Source organism: Oncorhynchus masou, chromosome 30 (assembly GCF_036934945.1).
Source record: "Oncorhynchus masou masou isolate Uvic2021 chromosome 30, UVic_Omas_1.1, whole genome shotgun sequence".
In the NCBI taxonomy this organism is placed as follows: domain Eukaryota; kingdom Metazoa; phylum Chordata; class Actinopteri; order Salmoniformes; family Salmonidae; genus Oncorhynchus; species Oncorhynchus masou.
In genome coordinates this window covers 43,699,095-43,721,892 of record NC_088241.1, presented here as the reverse complement: position 1 = coordinate 43,721,892, position 22,798 = coordinate 43,699,095, and the positions used below count along the sequence as shown (strand labels likewise).

General features: G+C 40.9%; 2 protein-coding genes across 2 annotated transcripts in view; both read left to right on the top strand.

Annotated features, from left to right (window-relative positions):
- LOC135522641 (integrin beta-1-like) overlaps positions 1 to 7,665 on the top strand; it is a 57,121-nt gene extending 49,456 nt beyond the window's left edge. The window contains exons 13-16 of the mRNA XM_064949092.1: positions 219 to 441; positions 1,539 to 1,768; positions 2,481 to 2,647; positions 6,097 to 7,665. Of these exons, the coding sequence (XP_064805164.1) occupies positions 219 to 441; positions 1,539 to 1,768; positions 2,481 to 2,647; positions 6,097 to 6,162 (686 nt within the window). The 3' untranslated portion in view covers positions 6,163 to 7,665. The remainder of the gene's footprint in view (positions 1 to 218; positions 442 to 1,538; positions 1,769 to 2,480; positions 2,648 to 6,096) is intronic.
- A 1,768-nt stretch (positions 7,666 to 9,433) lies between these two features.
- On the top strand, positions 9,434 to 22,653 carry LOC135522640 (ras-related protein Rab-18). The gene is made up of 7 exons (XM_064949089.1): positions 9,434 to 9,661; positions 12,450 to 12,505; positions 16,189 to 16,250; positions 16,698 to 16,770; positions 17,295 to 17,413; positions 19,454 to 19,520; positions 20,604 to 22,653. Exons 1-7 carry the CDS (start codon positions 9,594 to 9,596, stop codon positions 20,774 to 20,776), a joined length of 618 nt encoding a protein of 205 aa, XP_064805161.1. The 5' UTR covers positions 9,434 to 9,593; the 3' UTR covers positions 20,777 to 22,653.
- Positions 22,654 to 22,798: the final 145 nt, after the last annotated feature.

Below are 22,798 nucleotides of genomic sequence, written 5' to 3'. Positions count from 1 at the left end.
ATTCCTCAGAACACAAACTACCTCTTTGTTTGTGGCGTAATGGGTGATTTCCCAATTAAATTAGAGATCAGTTGATAAAATCATACATGGCGTTTTATGAAATTAGATTTCCCGTGTTCAATTTAGCTTAATTTCATCTCTAATCTAGAATATTATCTATAGTATGAAATTATATTTGAACTATGGAGGATCATCTCTGACCCTGTGTGTTGTGGCAGGACATGGTCACTGTGAGTGCAGGGTGTGTATATGTGATGCCAACTGGACAGGCAGTGCCTGTGACTGTTCTCTGGACACCACGACCTGCCTGGCTTCCAACAAGCAGATCTGTAACGGACGAGGCACCTGTGAGTGTGGCATCTGCAAGTGTACTGACCCAAAGTTCCAGGGCCCCAGCTGTGAGATCTGTCCTACCTGTCCAGGGGTCTGCGCAGAACACAAGTGAGTTGAATAAAGGAATGAATGAATTGTATTTGTTTATTTGAATCTGTTTTAACTATGCAGAAAACAACAATATACAACGAGTTTATTTCCAAAACGCTATATTGAAAAAAATGCACATTTGTGTTTTTACATCAGAAATGATTCCTTATGGGTACCTTCATGTGTGTGTAAAATATTACTGTTCTCTGATGTTTTTAGTCATAGATTTTAGATGAACATTTTTCATTTTTGTAAACCACAATGCAAAATGTATGCTTTATTCTCAGGTGCTGTCTGTCCATCATTTAGCTGGAATGGAATGTTCGCATCCTGTATATTTGACTGTGATATGTGGTTATCTCAACAATCCTAAGATGAATTCACTTACTCTTATCAAAAGTGACTAACAGTATCTGCTAAATGACTAAATGTTTTTTTTTTAATTACACACATCTCATATTACTGTATAGATTTCTGATGGCACAAATGTATCATTTGAACAGTTCTTTAAAAAAAACATGATTATTTGTCTCTCTGAAATGAAACCATGATAGTTTTTAAACAAACACATGGTTGTCATTGATCAACCCTGTGCCATGATTCGATAGTGAAAAAACACACCAATCTCTTTCAGAATTTCTTTAAACAATAAAAGCTAACGTTTCTGAAAATGTATATGTAGAATTTTGAAATGAATTCTGCTTTTCTTTTTTAAAGTATTATTATTTGAGGGACCGGATCCTTGTCTCTTTCCTCAGCCTGAGTTTAGTGCCTCTTACTCTTTTAAAGTAGGCATAAAGAGATGGCTTCCTTTATCCGTCTTAACCTCAATTATTATTGTGACCTTTGTTTACTTTCCTCTGATAATTCCAAGAAAGGGGACCAATGAAAAGTCTAGACACAACTGTGATATCTAAAACCAGTAGTGGTGGTAAGGGTACAGCATTGTCCACTACAAACACCTGCATGTGGAGTGGAACCTCAATATCCAGCTTTCTTGCATTCCAGTAGACTAATGAATATGTCACAAGTCTATCAAGCATCACAATGCGAGACAACCTACGTGTGTTACTCCATCTGTACAGAGTTACATGTCAATGTCCTGTCTTCCACAGGGAGTGTGTTCAGTGCAGGGCCTTTGGGACGGGGGAGAAGAAGGACACGTGTGAGAGAGACTGTAGCTACTTCAACCTGATCAAGGTGAAGGACAGGGACAAGCTGCCTCAGCCAGGACAGGCCTTCCCCCTGATGCACTGTAAGGAGAGGGATGCCAACGACTGCTGGTTCTACTACACCTACGCTGTCAACAAGACAGAGAAGGAGGTCCATGTGGTGGAAACACTAGGTGATAGCATATTACATACAGCCTGCTATGTCATTGTGACTGAGGATATTACATACAGCGTGCTATGTCATTGTGACTGAGGATATTACATACAGCGTGCTATGTCATTGTGACTGAGCATATTACATACAGCCTGATATGTCATTGTGACTGAGCATATTACATACATCCTACTATGTCATTGTGACTGAGCATATTACATACAGCCTACTATGTCATTGTGACTGAGGATATTACATACAGACTACTATGTCATTGTGACTGAGGATATTACATACATCCTACTATGTCATTGTGACTGAGCATATTACATACAGCCTACTAGGTCATTGTGACTGAGGATATTACATGCAGGCTACTATGTCATTGTGACTGAGCATATTACATGCAGCCTACTATGTCATTGTGACTGAGGATATTACAGTGAAAACAAAGGTTATTTATTTGTCTATTGAGTCGTTTTGTGATTAGAGCTAGGAGTTTTTGCCCTGACTAGGAAAAACTCTTGGCTCTAATGGTACTAGGGCCTAGTACTCCGGCCGGAAGTTCTTCCTGGTCAGCTTACAGGGTCAGGTAAAGTTCCTGGGCCTATATATATACTGCAAATCAGGACGTCATTGTAAATCAGCATTTGCTCTTACAGTAACTGACTTGCCTGGTTAAATAAATAAATACAAGTTGGGATAACTGAATGTTCCTGCCTGTGTTCCAGACTGCCCTGCGGGCCCTGACATCATCCCTATCGTGGCTGGCGTGGTGGCGGGCATCGTGCTGATCGGCCTGGCTTTGCTTCTCATCTGGAAGCTGCTCATGATCATCCACGACAGGAGAGAGTTCGCCAAGTTTGAGAAGGAGAAGATGAATGCTAAATGGGACACGGTAAGGGAGTGGAGATGGTAGATACAGAACCAGGAAGCCATGTTGGAGAACTATTCGTTATGGCCCATAATGGAGATGATGATGATGTACTTTTGCAGGTCCTAATTTGTATTCTCCCTGAATGTAATTTCAGTAGGTTGATTGAGATGTGGAAAACTGGTGTTATAGATATGGTCAATGTGTAAATCTCTTATACAGAGAACAGACTCCTGAAGGAACACAGAATTGGAAATGTTTTACTTTCTTTTAACCTTTGATGACTATGACAGACCTGTTGCTTTTGACGATGACTTCGTAAGATGACATACACATTTTTTCCACAGTCCTACCCAACAGTTTGTTTAAAATGTTCATAAAACCCTGTAGTTTTAAGTCATCTCTGTGCAAAATACAGCTATGAAAAAAGGAAGCCTTTTTGGAATGCGAAGGTCTGGACACACATCTGTCTTTTCATGGGAGTGGCTACAGCAGCTTAGTTTGTTCTGTGTTATGCTTCAACCTAGTGGCGTGTTATCCACACAGCAGGAGAGGTTCAATTCCAGATAGCTGGCAGGGTTTGAAATCCTTAATGATTCAGCTCATCCTGATTACTCCCAGTCAGACCAGCCACATGTGATAGCCTCTCTGGTCTGGTGACATGGGCAGGGCACTGAGGCTTCTGGGCCCTCTCATTATGGTACATGGAGAAGACACCAAACCTAAATGACTGTATGAGAGAGCAGACTGACCTGACTTGATACAGTACCAGTCAAAAGTGTGGACACCTACTCATTCAAGGGGTTTTCTTTATTTTTCACGATTTTCTACATTCTGGAATAATAGTGAAGACATCAAAACTATGAAATAGCACATATGGAATCATGTCGTTACCATAAACGTGTTTAACAAATCAAAATATATTTGAGATTCTTCAAAGTAGCCACCCTTTGCCTTGATGACAGCTTTGCACACTCTTGGCATTCTCTCAACCAGTTTCATTAGGTAGTCACCTGGAGTGCCTTGTTAAGTTAATTTGTTGAATTGATTTCCTTCTTAATGCATTTGAGCCAATCAGTTGTGTTGTGACAAAGTAGGGTAGGTATACAGAAGATAGCCCTATTTGGTAAAATGCCAAGTCCATATTATGGCAAGAATAGCTCAGATAAGCAAAGAGAAACGACAGTCCATCATTAGTTTAAGACATGAAGGTCAGTCAATCCGGAAAATTTCAAGAACTTTGAACGTTTCTTCAAGTGCAGTCTCAAAACCCATCAAGCACTATGATGAAACTGGCTCTCATGAGGACCGCCACAGGTAAGGAAGACCCAGTTACCTCTGCTGCAGAGGACAAGTTCATTAGTTACCAGTCTCAGAAATTGCAGCCCAAATAAATGCTTCAGAGTTCAAGTAAGACACATCTCAACATCAACTGTTCAGAGGAGACTGTGTGAATCAGGCCTTCATGGTCTAATTGCTGCAACTAAACCACTACTAAAAGATACCAATAAGAAGAAGTCTTCCTTGGGCCAAAAAACACAAGCAATGGACATTAGACCAGTGGAAATTGGTCCTTTGGTCTAAAGAGTCCAAATGTGCGGTTTTTGGTTCCAATCGCTGTGTCTTTGTGAGATGCAGAGTAGGTGAATGGATGATCTCCACAAGTGTGGTTCCCACCATTAAGCATGGAGGAGGTGGTGTGAAGATGCTTCGCTGGTGACACTGTGGGTGATTTATTTAGAATTCAAGGCACACTTAACCAGCATGGCTACCACAGCATTCTGCAGCGATACGCCATCCCATCTGATTTGCGCTTAGTGGGACTATCATTTGTTTTTCAACAGGACAATGACCCAACCCACACATCCAGGCTGTGTAAGGGCTATTTGACCAAGAAGGAGAGTGATGGAGTGCTGCATCAGATGACCTGGCCTCTACAATCACCCGACCTCAACCCAATTGAGATGGTTTGGGATGAGTTGGACTGCAGAGTGAAGGAAAAGCAGCCAACAAGTGCTCAGCATATGTGGGAACTCCTTCAAAGACTGTTGGAAAAGCATTCCAGGTGAAGCTGGTTGAGAGAATGCCAAGAGTGTGTAAAGCTGTCATTAAGGCAAAGGGTGGCTACTTTGAAGAATCTAAAACATATTTTGATTTGTTTATCCCTTTTTTTTGTTACTACATGATTCCATATGTGTTATTTCATAGTTTTGATGTCTTCACTATTATTCCACAATGTAGAAAATTGTTTAAAAAATAAATAAAAAACATTGAATGAGTAGGTGTGTCAACTTTTGACTGGTGCCGTATAAAAGGGGCATGTACCCAGCACTGTAAGATGATTTTCAAAGGGAGATGATCAACCTGGGGCGGCAGGTAGCCTAGTGGTTAGGGCGTTGGACTAGCAACCGGAAGGCTGCAAGATCAAATCCCTGAGCTGACAAGGTAAAAATCTGTCTTTCTGCCACTGAATAAGGCAGTTAACCCACTGTTCCTAGGTCATCATTGAAAATAAGAATTTGTTCTCAAGTGACTCGCCTAGTTAAATAAAGGTACAAATTTGTAAAAACTCTGAGTCTTGGATCCGGATGTAGAAACACCCCTTTTTCAGGGGATTCATTTTTTCACTTCTTTGTCATATCATTGTTTCATTCCTTCTCATTTGTCTTCACCCATGCTTTTCATTTCATTCTCTGTTTCCTGTTCTTGATTGTCTGTCCCACTCTCTCAACCCATAGCAAGAGAATCCCATTTACAAGAGCCCCATTAAAAAGTTCCAGAATCCAAACTATGGACATAAAGCTGTGGTTCTATAAGTTTGTGTTTACTTTCCCTCTCCTCTGTTTTCCTGCATGGGTTTCCTGTTTGTTTATATGTATGTTTGTCAACTTACTGTAAGCTGTCACTTCTTCACCCATCTCATTATTTCTGTCTTTCATTTGGTCTCTTTGAGCCAAATAAGACAGTTGATGAAACTGTGCAGAAAGATCCATATGAGGGGATATTAAAACCCACAATATCTATTGTTTTGTTGGTCTACACAAGCTGTCCCGTCTGTTAGTAGTTTAAATGGAGGTATTAACAGGTAGTCACGTGTAGGCCCAGTACACACTTCAGTTTAAGTCTAGTATTTATATCATATTTAATGCTACAGTATGATGGAAATGGCATGTTGTGACTGAGACGTTTGTTGATATTTCTTCTAAAAGTGTTCCCTGGATGACAACACAAATGCTCACAATGACAGCAACGTATCCAGGTTATAACACGATCAGTTGAAAAGATCTGTCCAAAGAATGCTTCATAATCAGTTGATATTCTCAATGGATGGCTCTGATTTTGCTGTGGTGTTTTTTTCCTAATAAATTTGTTGCAGCTGTGTTCACACGACTGACATGTTATGTGACAGATATTATGACTGACTGTACATTACAATTATAACATTTTCTCCTTGTTTCTCTTGTGCCTTCCAGGGCGAAAACCCTATCTACAAGAGTGCTGTTACGACAGTGGTCAACCCCAAATATGAAGGCAAATGATGGAGCTTGAAAAACACTGTATGCAAATATAGTTATAGGGGATCGAGGGTGAGAGGGATAGTGGCATGGGAGGGGGGATTCATTGTATGTATTTTGTAATTTCTTCTTTTTGTTGCTTCAGTATTATAACATTACATTTGGCCAATACATTTGGTATGTTTACTAACATTTTATTTTCTATGCATTTTTTTTTAAGTACAGTTATGTGTATATACTTTTAAGATTATTTCATTTCTTGAACCACTGTTTGAAATGAAGGTTTTTGCCACAGAACTGGTATGGGCAAAGGGTTTTACCTTTCAAAGACAACATCTGTACTCCAAATGGCACCCTATTCCCTTTATAGTGCACTACTTTTGACAAGGGCCGATGGGGCTCTGGTAAAAGTAGCACTATAAAGGAGATAATAGGATGCCATTAAGGAAGCAGAAATAGACAATACCCATATGGACACAAAGACCTCTCATTCTCTACACAGACTTGATGTTAATGTGTTATTGGCTGTGTCTAAATGACACCCTATTCCCTTTATAGTGCACTACTTTTGACGATGGCCAATGGGCTCTGATCAAAAGTAGTTAACTTCTGTATATAGGAAATAGAGAAATTTGGAATGAAGAAATCGAGTTTCAGACAGGACCTGAGGCTAAAGCATACCTTTTGCATTGTGGTTATAAAGTATTTTTTTCAGCCAAAGGGTACAGTATATATGTAGTAAACACATTGATTTGTGTATAAAATAGTCATCCATTAAGCAGGATTACAAGAATCTGGATTTATCATTGAGAACAGTTTTTAAAGATGAATTTAGCACATCATTCACATAATTTTCAATCATAGAAAACCATTGATTGACTCTAACCTTGTCATCAGATAACATATAATGTGTGAAGAAGTGCTATTACATTGATGTTTTAAAAGTGATCATTGCACTATTGATGAGTACAAGTTTGCATTGCGAAAGGACTGAAAAGACTAAGTATACATTATGTCATAAGACTGTCATCAAGTCTATTTTAAAGGGATTGAAAACCACTTGTATTAATGGGATAAAATCATCTAAATCAATGAATTACACATTCAATTGACATGTCTTTATGTGACAAAATTTTAAGTTTAATTTATTTTTAGTATAATAGTTATATTCTAAAAGATTTCAGTATTCAACCTCAGGTCATTCTTTCTGTGCTCATTCCAAGCAAAGCCAAATATGGCTTCATTGCAAAGCCTTCCCGTTGGACACAGACGTCAATTCAACATCTATTCCACATTGGTTCTATGTAATTTCGATGAAATGACATGAAAACAACGTTGATTCAACCAATGTGTTTCATGTTGATCAATGTTAAAAATTGTGACCTTTGTTCTGAAATCACTGGGCCTTTCATCTGTAACAGTGTTTGTGTGAAATCAGTATTGAAGTAAAAGGCCTCTTGTGTTTTTAAAATACTAACATCTCTCAAAATACCACATTTTGTTTTTAAAGTGCCTTTTTAAACTGGAGGTGTGCTAAAGTCTCCAGTGTTATTCCAGAATTCTAAAATGTTTGGACATGTCAAGTGTGTGCAGGATGAAGAAAAATGTTTTTGAAGATTCGGAGGGTGTACAATGCTGCAATTGTGGTGGGAATCACATTCTTGAGTCCCACGGGGAGCCCTGTCAGGGTGAAGGAGGTCGAGGTAGCTGTCCAGCGGGTCTCCTATGCGGAGGCAGTGGAAATTGTTGGAGGAAATGGAGATGAGGATGACATGGTAGTGGATGCCCCGCAGCTTGCTGAGAAAGTTGTTCATCAGTTAAAGGATCCTGAAACACTGATTGTTAAGTAGTGGATTTTGTTGCATTTAATTGCGCTGGTGAATCATTGTACTGGCCAAACAACCAAGAAATCTAAGAAACTGGACATTGTGAAACCTAAAAGGTTTTTGGATCTCCAGGACTTCACAGCAAAGACATTGCAGGGAATATTATCTGAAGATGTTCCCCCCTCTCAGACCCCAGAGGCTGTGTAGAGATCTGAGTAGGAAGACAGACTGTTATATTTCTGGTTTTGTTTACGTTTTTTCCCCTCTTTTTTGGAGTTAAAGCGTCAGTTTTCACCCCACTCAGTAGGTGGCGGCAATACACCATAATAGGATGTAGTCCACCGTAAAACCCCACAGAAGAAGTATTATTATTCTCCAGCCTAGTGTAGGATCAGATAGGGCCAAGTAGCGGAATAGTGGTGAAGTTTTTAATGGGTGTAGGGCAATTTTCTTCCTTTTTCTGTTATAAAGTCTAATGAATTCACACTCCATAATAGTAGGTGGAAACACAGGGATAGATAAGACAACATTTACTAATAGAGCCCCACAGTGGCCCTTTTATTTTTTTTTATTTAACCAGGCAAGTCAGTGAAGAACAAATTCTTATTTTCAATGACGGCCTGGGAACAGAGGGTAAACTGCCTGTTCAGGGGCAGAACAACAGATTTGTAACTTGTCAGCTTGGGGGTTTGAACTCTCAACCTTGCGGTTACTAGTCCAACACTCTAACCACTAGACTAGACTAACCACTAGACTAGGCATAATACCCCAAAAACCTAGCGATCAGACAGGGAAATAGTTCTATTTTTTTCCACCATTTATTCTTCCTATAGGGGATTTTAGAAATGCTGAAAATAAGGATGGTGTTGTGTGTAGGTTTACCCTGGTGTGGCGTTTTGATAAATGTGTAAATCTCTTTCGGACAAGATTACTTTTATCAATACATTCGGCTCTATTTAATTTATGCTAATTAGCATCGAAGTAGACTACAAATCTCTGCAAGCTCCAGCACGTAATCTCTAGCTTTCACCTTTGCAAACAGGTATTGTTTAAATTTCAAACTTGCCTAAAACAGTTGACAGATTTGTCAATTTAAAGAAATGTAGCCAATTTATTCATTGCTACATTTAGCTAACATTAGATAGTTAATCCAGAGATTCTAACCTTTGCCCCGATTTGCCAGTCTCATCCAGATCATCATGGAATTTTTTTTTGGAGGGGGGGGTGAATACAGGCAAATATATTGATAAAGGGCATGTTGTCTGAGAGAGATTTACAGTTATCAAAACGTCACACCAGGTTAAGCATACATGAAACACCGCCCTCATTTGAAGTGTTTCTAAAATACCCTATGTAAAAAAGCAATAGTGGAAAAACGATTGGAACCATTTCCCTGTTAGACGGTTAGGTTGTATGGGTATGACTCATGCTGTGGCGCTCTATATAGGGAGGATGTGACCTGCCTCACTCCAGTACAGTAGGTGGCGGTCCATGGCTCTTTGAGGTGGTTGCGATCCGCCAATACAAATTTAAAGAAGAAGTCTCATTAGCTAGCTGACAACTCTTCTAGGGTGTATTTTTACAACTCTCAGTTGAAGTACAAGTATAGTCTATAGATCGCATAGGAAGATGGAAGACGACGTTTTAACAACACTGAAAATATTAATAATTGGAGAAAGTGGCGTTGGGAAGTCCAGGTAAGAATGCTGGTAGCTAACAGTAGCTGGAACGATTAGCTAGGAGCCCTGTTGTCTCGTTAAAAAATGACCATGTTTTCGTGCTGTGTCTGTTAACGAGATAGCTTGAGTGTTACCCAAGCAAAAAAAACATGTTATTAGATCATAGTAAACTGGCTAATGTAACACAATCGTTTGCTGTGCCACATCAGCTAGCTAACGTTAGCTAGCTTACGATGTGGAACGGGTGATGTAATCGATGTGATGAGTTGGAGGTGTTGCAACAACAAGGATGGCTGCATTTTCACACAGCTAACGTCTTAATATGCCTTTTATTAGTCACTTCGGTAGGAGTGAGTTCTGTAAGATTAAATTAAAAACCATCAATGCTTAATAGCAGGTAGCCTAGTGGTTAGAGCGTTGGGCCAGGAACAGAAAGGTTGCGAGATCGAATCCCTGAGCTGACAAGGTAAAAATCTGTCGTTCTGCCCCTGAGCAAGGCAGTTAACCCACTCTTCCTAGGCCGTCATTGTAAATAAAAATGTGTTCTTAACTGACTTGCTAAGTTAAATATATATTTTTATAGGAAAAGTGTCAGTGAAGTATCAATTTGAGTGTAATTCAATTCACGGGTAATGTTAGATTAATCTAATCAAGACTGGACTGGACATTTGACACCTCCAATATGACAGCAAGGTTTATCTAGGCCTATGCCCTGAGTGAGACCCAGTGAGTCTAAAACGCCTATGTCAAGGCCAATGCCTTAGCAATAGCTAAAGAGTTTGGCCAACTCAGTGGAGAGAGTTAGAATCTTAATGGGTGCCATGATGGCAACAAGTTCCAAGAATAAATTCTAGAAATATGGCAAAGTAGGATGTCATTGTCATGGAATGTTACCAAGCTGTGTATATCTCTGGCTTTAGTCTCTAGACTGCTAGAAAAAATGCTGGTATGTCTGAGGTAGCCTTGAACCATCAAATAGTAGGGCTATGTTATATTACTAAAGCATGAGGACTAGTGCACCTGCACTGCTCGACCCAGCAGTCAGATGTACATTTCATTTAAGGCCTTTGGTTCAGACCAGACAGCCTTCAGTTTCTCAAAAGAATCAAATAAATGTGTTTTTTTTAATTGAAAAAAGACCGACAGACTCAAAGCAACTCCCGAGTGTCGCAGCAGTCTAAGGCACTGCAGTGCAAGGGTACTGGTTCGAATCCAGGCTGTGTGCAAGAGACCACTACAGCCCACGGTTCAAATCCAGAATGTATCACTTCCGGACGTGATTGGGAGTCCCATAGTGTGGTGCACAATTGGCCCAGTGTCGTCCGGGGTAGGCCGTCATTGTAAATAAGAATTTGTTCTTAATTAACTGGCTTGCCGAGTTAAATAAAGGTTACATTTAAAAAAAAAAAAAAAAAAATTTGGGATATTCCTTCCACCTGACTGGCCAGAGACACTCCCAAAATGCATCTGCATCAAGGGACAAATAGTTATTTTCTAAGATTTTAAGCCTTTTCAAGCCTTTTTTGTTGTTGTATTTTAGCGAGATTAGCAATGAGATGCGAAGGGTCTTTTTAAAAAAAAGTTTTTTTTAACCTTTATTTATCCAGGTCGACTCAATTTAAGAGCAAATTCTTATTTACAAGGACGGCCTGGAATTTCTTCCTGGAACTTATGGTGCCATCATTGCACCCATTTTAAGATTCTAACTCTCAGCTATAGCTAAAGATTTTGGCCAACACAGCTAAGGTCTTGGCATAGGCCTAAGATGTATCAGACTCAGGACACAAAGGCCTAGCTAAACCCTGCTGTCATATTGGATGTGTCAAATGTTCAATTTTGATCGAATTCATCTAACACCTGAATTGACTGAATCAAACACTTTTCCAAATAAAACAGTAGCTTAAATATTTGTATACTATCAGCAAAATGATTGTTCTGATTTATTATTACAAAACTCACTTGTACTGAAGTGACTTAAAGCATATTAAGATGTTAGCTGTGTGAAAATAACTCCATGTGGTCATCCTTGTTGTTGCAACACCTCCAACTCCTCACTAACGTTAGCTATGAATAATGTTGGCCAAGGCTCGTGTTTCATCTGCCCATTTTGGGTTACTGCCTCAACCTCGAATTTAAGTATTGACTAATCATATGCCATTGTTAAAATGTAATCTTCATTACTGACATATATATATCTCTCATTTGATTAAATAAATGCATGATCTCATTCTCAAATATTCCCCCCTCTCTTCCTAGGTCTTCAAATCATTAGAAATCTCTCTGGCAGAGAATATGGGTTTTATTTTACTGGGCAAATTGGTCTGTTGCACTGCGATTGTGCTATTATGTAGGCTAAGTAACACCATTGCTACTGAGGTATCAGGATACTGACATAAAACTATGACCAGTCGTTCTTCTGACATTCCATCTGATAAATCATTTCCATGTGGATGAAGAGAATGAGTGTATAGTTGAATAAGAAAATTAGAGTATCGGGCTATTATCTGCTGGGGTTGACTGGAAATGAGGATTAGCTAGCTACATCATTAGCCCTGTGATTCAGTTCTTAGCACTTGATTAGTGACTCAACTGAACCCTGACCCTCTGAACACCAACCGATGATGTCATCTGGTTGTTAGTGTATTTAATATGTAGGCTAATAGCTATGTGCTCATGGCTATTTGCCTTTGTGGAAGTTGCCCTCATTTCAAATATGGTGTACAGTACTGTAAAAACGACACCATTGTAATTGTGCAAGGCTCAAATGATACAAATTATAAGGTATTTGTCCTTTTCTCTTTTGCAGTCTTCTCTTGAGATTCACAGATGACACATTTGATCCAGAACTAGCAGCAACAATAGGTAAGACCTTCTGAAGGCAGTGTCACTAGCCCTCTATAACCTACACACACAATGGTCAGTATCATTAGTATCATCTTGTTTTAGTGACCGCTCCACTGATTGATCCCGGATTAGCTAGGACTAGGAGCCCTTGTTGTCTCATTAAAACATGCCCAATAATTAAAGACAAACAGTACTGGACAGAACCCCTCTTAACTGAGCTAAGCACAGAGTAGCCTGACCTGCTCAGTCCTGTACTAGGCTCATATGGGTATCAACAGTGTGAACAGACCAGGTAACAATAACTAACTCACTGACTGGTATTCTGAATGAGAAGTATAGCTAATATCCCAACTATTTCAATAATCTACTTTCTAAATTTAACGGAATGAATTTGAGATACATCCCGGTTTCCAGTGAGTGAGTTAATTCAACTGGTGGTGACATGCATGGTTTGGGAAATGGAGAATTCCTTTTCTTCCAGGATCTGCAAATGATATCAGAATTCAGAACTGTATTAAACATTAGACTCTTCAAGGACACCCCTATTATTTCTTTTAGGTAGCCTTGAGACAGTTAACATCCAGGAGTCTTAGTGAAAGACGGGCTCAAAATTCATAGCGCTATTGATTACTTAGAATGGGAGACACAAACGGAATAGTGTTGTTTTTTTCTACAATAAGAAGTTCTTATAGCTGACTGCACAATGTCGTCTTTGTTAAAACAACCATACGTGCCTGTGGAATCCCAGAGAGAAAGTTCGACGTAATAAAATAATTTCTGGTAGGCATGCCTCGCTCCTATTTTACTTGGCCAACTCAATATCTTTGCCAAACAGATGTCCCCATAGAAGTTTATCTATACTCCCCACATTGACACAAGTCCCTTGTGATTTGTGGTCTGAAAACCACTGGTATCCCTCAATTCCTGCTTGCTCCTTACTTCCTTTGTATAAAGTAAAAGTTCAATCTACACTTGTCAATATCTGTCATATTAGCATAAGCATACTGTGGTCTCTTATTTGAGTCTTGCAGTAATTCTGTGCCAGCATGTTACAGATCTGTATCGGAACATGTGGTTTGTAGCGCCCCTTTGACATTTAAACAGAGCCATCCAAATAAAACGACCTCCCTATCATCCAACTACTTTCTCTCTTAAATACGGCGATAAGAAGCTTCGGGCTCAGGTGTACCGGTACTCATGAATAAATACAGAGACTCAGATTTGGGGACACGGGTCGTCTGTGATCAGTTAAAATGCTTTGGCACTACTACTGTTTTGGTGCATGTGGTTGTTGTACTTAGTGTGCTGTCTGTGTGAGTTATCAAGTGTTATACAGCGGGTGGCTCTAATGCGGATTGTTAAAACCGCATTCCAGTCGGTGTATATTCCACAAATTACCATATGCGGCTAAATCTATGATATTAAAATGACTACTTACTTTGTTCCGTCTGACTGCGCAATCCACAGTCTCATCAGCCCAGCCAGGCAATTTATAAACTTGATCTCCACAATGAAAAGCATCCAGACATTATCTCACATTTCTTTTAGACTAACATTTAGTTTCAACAGCGGAGATTTGTATAAACCTTGCTGTCTGCCTCTCGGACATTTGCAACATTGTTTCGATCTTCAGCTATCCCATTAATGGACGTTTCGGGCGAGACAAACACAGGAAGGCAGCGTTTCTCAGCCAGTCGAAATCATGAATCGGCTGGCATCATTTTTATCGCTATATATATATACATATACAAAGAAATGTAAATTGGGGATAAAAGGTGAAACGAAGTGCAGCTAGTTTGTGGTCTTTCCAGCTTCGGTTTGAAGTGATTGTGTTAGCTGTGTTGTTGGCTAGCTCCTCTGAACAACAGTGTCCTGACAATTAAGCACATTTTCTAAGCCAGGCGAGATCGCACTTTTCGACGTGACTGTAAGTTACCCGTAGTTGGCAAGCTAACAAGCAAGGGATAAGAACGTTGTCAGCCAGTATGGCAATGGAACATTTAGAGTCACGTCCATAGATGTAGAACAATAAGACTGAGCGACTGGGTCGCGTCGTTAGCAACCAAACCGATAGATCGAACGACCAGCCATCTTGGGTAGCAACCCTAGATTTGTGTCTGGACTATATCTTGTGGAAGGATGAAATGGTATCCATAAATTCATCAATAACGTTTTTTTAATGAAAATGTCAATCATTATTTAAATATGTTGGTAACCCATTGTATACAAGTGATAATGTCCTCGAAACCGGTGTTGGAGGATACATTGGCTCGGTTTGCCGGCCCTCGACTTCGTTTCGGGCCTCTCACCCATGCCAATGTATCCTCCAAACACAGGTTTCTCGCGCATTATTTGAAATCAAAACCACATCATTTAGTGGGTTGCAGGGTCGAAGAAAAGAGCTCCATCGCATACCTTTTTTTTATTAATAAACGAACCATGTTTAAGTCAGTTGCCGATTCCAGTTTCTGTCAGATGTACTCGGGACATTTCAGGTCGCCCGTAAAGAGTTTAGTCCACAGCACAACAGCCCTACCTTGACTACAGTTATTGTTGGCTTGGTGATGTATGAACCAGATGCTGCATTATGGCAATGACTGTACTGTTGTCTACACTGTAGTGGGTGCTAAATACCATGGTCCGTAGGGATAAACAAAGAGCGAGAGGACATGCTTGACACTCTTTTGGGTAAGGAGATGAGTCTCTCTTGTCTTCACTCCTCTTTGTTTTGGCTCTTGTCTGGAGCCTGGTCCAGACATAAAAACAGCCCCGTCTTAAGCATACGTTTTTGCTGATAAATCTTTCAGTGTGTGCTAAAACTATGGACAATACGTCCAGCCAAACCCTTCATGCTATGTGCGCTGAAAGAAGCCATCGAGATTTACTCGTCATGTGTGACGAGCACGACGCTTTTATTTTGATGTATTTTCGACCGAAGAAAAGGGGATTTCAAAGAATGAATCATGGCACTTCTGAGCGACAACACAGGTGGAGTTTTTTTTTTATAGAAATTTGCTATATTTTTATCTTTACATATTCAACCACATATTCCCCACACAGTTTTAAATCAGGACACGCATCAAATTTTAAGTGCACAAAGCTCCACCCCTCTCTGACTAGTGAAAATATCCGATTTAGTTCAGACATGCATTGTGTGGTACGTGTAGGCCTAAGTTATGTATGTTTTGACCATTTTAAATGAGTCAAGTTCATTTGTCTTCTTGATTCATATTCTTGGCGTATATGACCTGTGTGATGACTCAAATCACCAGGCACACATTTATGATGAAGACATCGTCTTCGATTGGGGGTGCGTTCGTAAATTCACTCTGGAGTGCCAATGAGCGCTCCGGGTATTCGTACATTCAGAGCGTTGTCGGATTGTCAATTTTGTAAATGCTTTCGGAGCGCACCCTAGACGCTCTGACCTAGGAATAGGGTTGATCCGAGTGTTCTGACTTCACAACGGCAGTCAAGCCCCCAAGCAAACTGGCTAACGTTGTCTAGTTTGTTAGCTACTTCCAGACACAAATGAAAACACCTCACTCTGAGCATTTTACTCACCCTAGTAGAGCTGGTTAGGCTGTTCATGTTAACCAGAGCTTTGGTGACTGTAACTGTGCTGCTGGCAACACATGAATTACGCTTTTTGCCAACATTTACATTTATTGAATATGTGTTTCTCTCTGTTTCTTACGCAGGCGTTGATTTCAAAGTGAAGACCATCTCAGTGGATGGGAACAAGGCAAAGTTGGCAATATGGGTAAGTAGTCCTCTACACACACACACACACACACACACACACACACACACACACTATCCCTTTCAAAACTGACTGGAAAATTCTGGAAGGAGTTAGTATGAGGTGTGGGCCTACGTTATTGTTGTTTACAACTCCTAGGGATGGCTAGTAAAAAACAATAATCTAATTGCTAAACTTCCACTTAACAAATGATTCACTTAACCTCCACAAGATGGTGCTGATGTACATCATTCTGAGCACCAATCACAAATGGCTGTCAAATCTCTCTTTATGCTTTCGTCCTTGTCCTCCATCACTTTTTATGGTTCTGTCTTCGTCACACCACCATATTTTCCTCCCCATGTGTCCAGAGCCTGACAGCGGAGAGGGTTATGGCTGTGTTATGTGTCCAGAGCTGTTGTCTTTTGATGTGCCCAGGGCTTTAATGGTTATGGTTATGTATTGCAGGACACTGCTGGCCAGGAGCGTTTCCGAACCCTGACACCTAGTTATTACCGTGGCGCGCAGGGAGTCATCCTGGGTGAGCAAACAACTTCATCATTCAGACCTCTACCCCTTTAGACACATTCAGCCACTGCAGGTCCGGACAGCCACCATAAAGACTGATGGCTTTTCATCCTGTCCTCTTCCTTACTCTCTGGAACTGACATTATTGCCCCTAACGCTAGAGCAGACATCCTCCAGAGCCTACAATATACCCGGGGGCTATGATAGTGTGGCTAACACCATGGATGCAGTAGAACTGGCTTTCTAAACAAGTGTTGTATTTCCTCATCAGTTTTAGTCCGGTGGCTAAGTGTCCGATTTTGGGTGAATTGTGGCTTTTGTCATATAGAGATGGTGCATTTCCCACACACTCCTAGTGGTAGCATAACCAGTGTTGATACACAGCTTAGGACTACTTTATGATAGAACACTAACACATTCTTGTGATGTGGGGGGGGGGGGGGAGTCCCGCCCTCAATTACAGTATGTCCTGCAGCCATCTGCTGACAGAGATACAATGTTTTTGACCGAGCACCTCACCTCTTGTCTCTTCCTCAGTGTATGATGTAACACGACGGGATACTTTCACCAAGCTGGACAACTGGCTCAATGAGCTGGAGACGTACTGCACAAGGAATGACCTTGTCAAGATGCTGGTCGGGAACAAAATTGATAAGGTGAGTCCTTTTGTTTGTGTACAGTGTGTCATTTAGGCTAGAATTGTGCTATAATCAGTGGTTAATGTTTGTTGATACTTAATAGGTAACAAGGCTTTTCACCCCCCTCATAGAATCAACACATTCTATATACAGGGAATTTCTTGTTTTTCAGTTCTCCTCTATTCATTGTATTGACTTACCCCAAACCAATATCCCCTTTTTCTTGATTTTCTATGTTTAGATCATACCCTAGTATTTCCCCTGTATTATTTTATTCAAAATGTATTATATTGTATTTTACAAAACTCGTAGTAATGCATCTAACTGACTACACAACATCGTCTTTGTTAAAACAACCATGCCTACCTGTGACCCCCCCCCTGCTACCCTTGCCACCACTACTGAAAAAGAATCCTGGGGGAACCACTGCGCTGGTGTATATTTGAAACATTCTTCAGTACTTGGTGTAGTATGTTCCTAGTTTACAGATTGAGCTGGAATGTAATGTGAATAATATTGCCTCCCAACCTGGTTGGGCTGAGAGAAGAGGGCTCGTCACATTTTAACATATCCCGAGCCCATGTGAAAACACTCGCATGTTCAACCAAATGTTATCTCTGGGTTTAGTTCCCTGAGTCTGTGTATAAAAAAAAACAACGTTGTAATTGTATTGAAATGTATCCAGCTGGCTCTGTCGTCTTCCGCCATAGTAGGTCCTTTGTTGTTTCTTAACCCTGTAGGAGAATATAACATTTGTAGACATCATGTACATTACTGGTCTTTAGCTGTGGTGCTGACTGGACTCTCCTACACTATATGTACAAAAGTATGTGGACACCCCTTGAAATTAGTGGATTCGGCTATTTCAGACACACCGATTGCTGACAGGTGTAAAATAAAAAACCGCACACTGCCATGCAATCTCCATAGACAAACATTGGCAGTAGAATGGCCTTACTGAAGAGCTTAGTGACTTTCAACGTGGCCCTGTCATAGGATGCCACCTTTCCAACAAGTCAATTTGTAACATTTCTGCCCTGCTAGAGCTGCCCCGGGCAATTGCAAATGCTGTTATTGTGAAGTGGAAACGTCTAGGAGTACCAAGCACGTAAAAATCATCTTTCCTTGGTTGCAACACCCACCACCGAGTTCTAAACTGCCTCTGGAATCAATTTCAGCAGAAGAACTGTTCAACAGGAGCTTCATGAAATGGGTTTCCATGGCTGAGCAGCCGCACACAAGCCTAAGATCACCATGCGCAATGCCAAGCGTCGGCTGGAGTGGTGCAAAGCTCGCCGCCATTGGACTCTGAAGCAGTGGAAACGCGTTCTCTGGAGTGATAAATCACGCTTCACCATCTGGCAGTCCGATGGACGAATCTGGGTTTGGTGGATGCCAGGAGAACACTACCTGCCTTAATGCATAGTGCCAACTCTAAGGTTTGGAGGAGTAATGGTCTGGGGCTGTTTTTCATGGTTTAGGCTAGGCCCCTTTGTTCTAGTGAAGGGAAATCTTAACGCTACAGCGTAAAATAACACTCTAGACGATTCTGTGACTCTTTGTGGGAACAGTTTAGGGAAGGCCCTTTCCTGTTTCTGCATGACAATGCTCCTGTGCGCAAATCGAGGTCCATACAAAAATGGTTTGTCGAGATCAATGTGAAAGAACTTGACTGGCCTGCGCAGAGCCCTGACCTCAACCCCATCAAACACCTTTGGGATGAATTGGAAAGCCGACTGTGAGCCAGGCCTAATTGCCCAACATGAGTGCCCGACCTCCCTAATGTTCTTGTGGCTGAATGGAAGCAAGTCTCCGCAGCAACGTTCCAACATCTAGTGGAAACGCATTTCAAGAAAGGTTGAGGCTGTTATAGCTTAAAGGGGGGGACCAACTCCATATTAATGCCTGTGATTTTGGAATGAGATGTTCGACGAGCAGTTGTCCACATACTTTTGGTCATGTAGTGTGTGTTTCCCGTGTACCCACGCCAGTCACATTCACAGTAGCTGACAGGTAAACTGGACAGACCTCATAAAAGATTACTCTTCTTTGTTTTAGGAAAACCATGAACTAGACAGGAACGAAGGCCTGAAGTTTGCAAGAAAACATTCCATGCTGTTTATAGGTAAGTCGGGAGCTGGGAGGATTCCCCTCTCTGATGCGACTCAGGGCATGAGTTATGGCCCACCGTTATGCGGGGGAAACAGCTTTTTAAATACCCGTCATACCTGGACTGGAATGTCTGCCTGCTTCTATTCTTAGCCTTCTCTTTTTAATATCCTATAACATCTTTCACTTTGTCTAAACCCCCCCCCCCCCACTTATGTGGACAAAGTTGTCTGATTTTGTTTGAAATCAGTAATTTAATGACTTAAACCATTTTTTTTGTGTATTGTTACCATGTTTTTGCCTGTATTTAGTATAACATATTTTAGATAATTTTAATGATAACCACGTGGTAAATATACACTGTGTTAAAGAGCAGTGGGACCAACACTCATACATAATTGACTCAGAACAGAAGTTTATTCTGCCATTCCAGAGGCACCACTGATTTAGGAACTGTGTCAACTACTTTATTTTCTCTCCAATTTAAGAAACAGCCATTTTTGACCACTTTCATTTTTACATTTACGTCATTTAGCAGACACTCTTATCCAGAGCAACTTACAGGAGCTATTGGGCTAAGTGCCTTGCTCAAGGGCACATCAACAGATTTTTCACCTAGTCAGGGATTTGAACCAGTGTCCTTTCGGTTTGCTGGCACAACGCTTTCAACCGCTAGGCTATCTGCCACCTTCATAAGATAAACTTTGTGTATGAAGTCTTTGTCCGAGTCTTTGTTATTCCAATCAGCAATCAGAACAGAAATAACTTCTACCAATCAATAGATACGGCTATTTTGAGCAACTTGTTCAAATTGTAGCACTCGGAGAGCACATTCTAGCTAAGCAATAACGCACAAGAGGCTGTGATAAACATAGTCCCAGGTAAATGACGTTGTTCGGTCCGACACGCAGCGGAGGCACACAATGTTCAGGGGAATTACCCTGTCTAGTTTCAGAGAAATGCAGCTGTGGAGGTCAGAAGCTAGATGACATGAAGGAGCAGCCAGTCACTGACAGTTGTTATGTCTGTATCCCTTCTTCCTCCTCTCCGCCTCTCTTTCGCTCCTACTTCACCCCCCACCCCCCTTTCTCTGGGCCAGAGGCCAGTGCTAAGACGCGTGATGGGGTCCAGTGTGCGTTTGAGGAGCTGGTTGAGAAGATCATCCAGACCCCTGGACTGTGGGAGAGCGAGACGCAGGGCCGAGGGGTCCAGCTGGGCCGGCAGGACCAGGCTGCAGGGGGTGGCTGTGGGGGTTACTGCTCCCTGGTATAGACCCACACTACATTCACACGCAACGCGCGCACATTCGAAGCATAGACACTCATATATACACACACACATACAAAACGCACCCCACACACACACTCACTTGAAAGACACACCCAACCAAACACTCACACTGATGGCTGATGTCCTGCGACGAGGACTATGAAAGCTATAGTTTTCAGACTATTTCCCACATCAGCCCCTGAGGTGTGGAGTGAGGCAGGGCTGCTCCTGATCAGCACCCTCCACTCACTGGCTGTGATCATTCATAGGGATGTTGCTGTTTGCACACTTCCTGTTATCATGGCTATAATTCTGTTTTAAAGGTACTGTCGGTCTTTCTGAAAATGAAATTAGTGTATGACTTGGTGGAATCGTGAGGTGGGGCACAGTACCATGGATAGTAGATGGGGGTATTATTTTCATTTAGAAAATAATTTTCTAAATGAAAATAATACACCATCACCATTTCTCAATTCCGGTTGTATCGAGTTTTGTTTGTCCTCCCCCCTCAACACTTTTTCTTTGTAGAATTCCGCCACTCCCCCTATTTTCTCTCCTTTAACACTTTGTTCTTCTTAGCAAGGCAAGCTAGTGTGTGTTGACAGCTAGTGTGTGTTGGCTGCTGGGATGATTCTCCAGCCTGTGCATCCACCCTGTGTGATCATGCAACCTTGTTCTCCAGTGCTCGCCCTCCTAACAGCGCTGCAGTTGAGTTTTGTCAGGCCAAGCCTTCATGTATTCTCTCTCTCTCTTTTTGTCTCTCTTCCACAAGCTGCCTCTTTTGTTCTAAAAATTATAGTCACCATGTTTTTGGAACAAAGTTTTACAACTTTTCCTGACTTGGACTCAAAACTTTCAGCATTTTCTTGAAGGGTTTATAAATCAAACAGATTGGCACAGGAGGGTTGGTTATCCATTGTGTGTGTTATGAAAAAGAAACTAAACAAACCAACGCTGCATGTTTTGTTGGTTGTTCTAATGGGCTGTGACCAGCCTGGTGATCTGCCACTAGGACAGTTAAATATTAATATCAGTATCAGCGCTAGCGTCAGTCTTGCTTCAGCTTTTCATAATGCATCCCTATATGGAAAAAATACCAATGTTTTCTATATTACAGAATACAATGAGTCATATGGGTGTTGGCATTGAAATCAAAGTAGGTGTAAGACCTGTAAAAAATGAGTTTTGCAATGCTCTGTCTCCACGTTCCATGTCCTTAGACCTTGCCTGTAGTTCTTGAGAGCCAGAAAGAATGTGTTGGGAAATGTAGTTTTGGGTGACCGTACCTATGGTATATTTGTCAGGAGTGACACGGATGCCTTTACAGTATGTCTAATCAGAATATAATTATTTCTTATCCTTAATTGCATGTAGAATTCTTTTAATTTTTCATGTTTGTTCTATAAATGCCTTGCAGAGACAGTTGCATTGTGTCCCAAAATGGCACCCTATTAACTATATAGTGGACTACTTTCAACCACCCTGGTCTAAAGTAGTGCACTATATAGAGAATTAGGGTGCCGTCTCGGACACAAACTTTGACTGTATGAACCACACATACACAACAATTGAGTTAAATGTACCTTCATCCAGGACCTTGCACACAGGGTTTTGAGTAGACTGCATAGAGATGTTTTATTTGTCCTGAATGAACTAGACGTCTGCTTTATGATTGAAATGACAGAGACTTTAACTCTTGAACTTGTTCTTTTCTGTTTATATGTGACAGCATATAAACACATTGTAAATTCATGTGTGTGTTTAGGAATACTTATGAAAATATGTATAATTCCTGTGTGGATTGTAAAATTTGAATGTATACATACTACAATTATAAAACCGCCCTATGTATTAAAGTGAATAAAGTAATTTTTAAAGGATTCTGAAGTTAATGCTTATTCCTGTCTGAGCTAAGGAGCCCTCGCCTATTGTAAAACAAAGGGCCAGATCCTATTAACTTAGTATAAATCTTCACACAGTACTTGTACTTCACCTCATCTGAGAAGTCTTCACAGAAAACAACCT

Excerpts from the sequence above, each read along its gene's own strand:
- LOC135522640 (XM_064949089.1), top strand. The coding sequence starts at position 9,594 with ATGGAAGACGACGTTTTAACAACACTGAAAATATTAATAATTGGAGAA. Across the intron at positions 9,662-12,449 it reads AGTGGCGTTGGGAAGTCCAG|TCTTCTCTTGAGATTCACAG; the intron begins GTAAGAATGCTG and ends TCTCTTTTGCAG. Across the intron at positions 16,771-17,294 it reads CGCGCAGGGAGTCATCCTGG|TGTATGATGTAACACGACGG; the intron begins GTGAGCAAACAA and ends TCTCTTCCTCAG.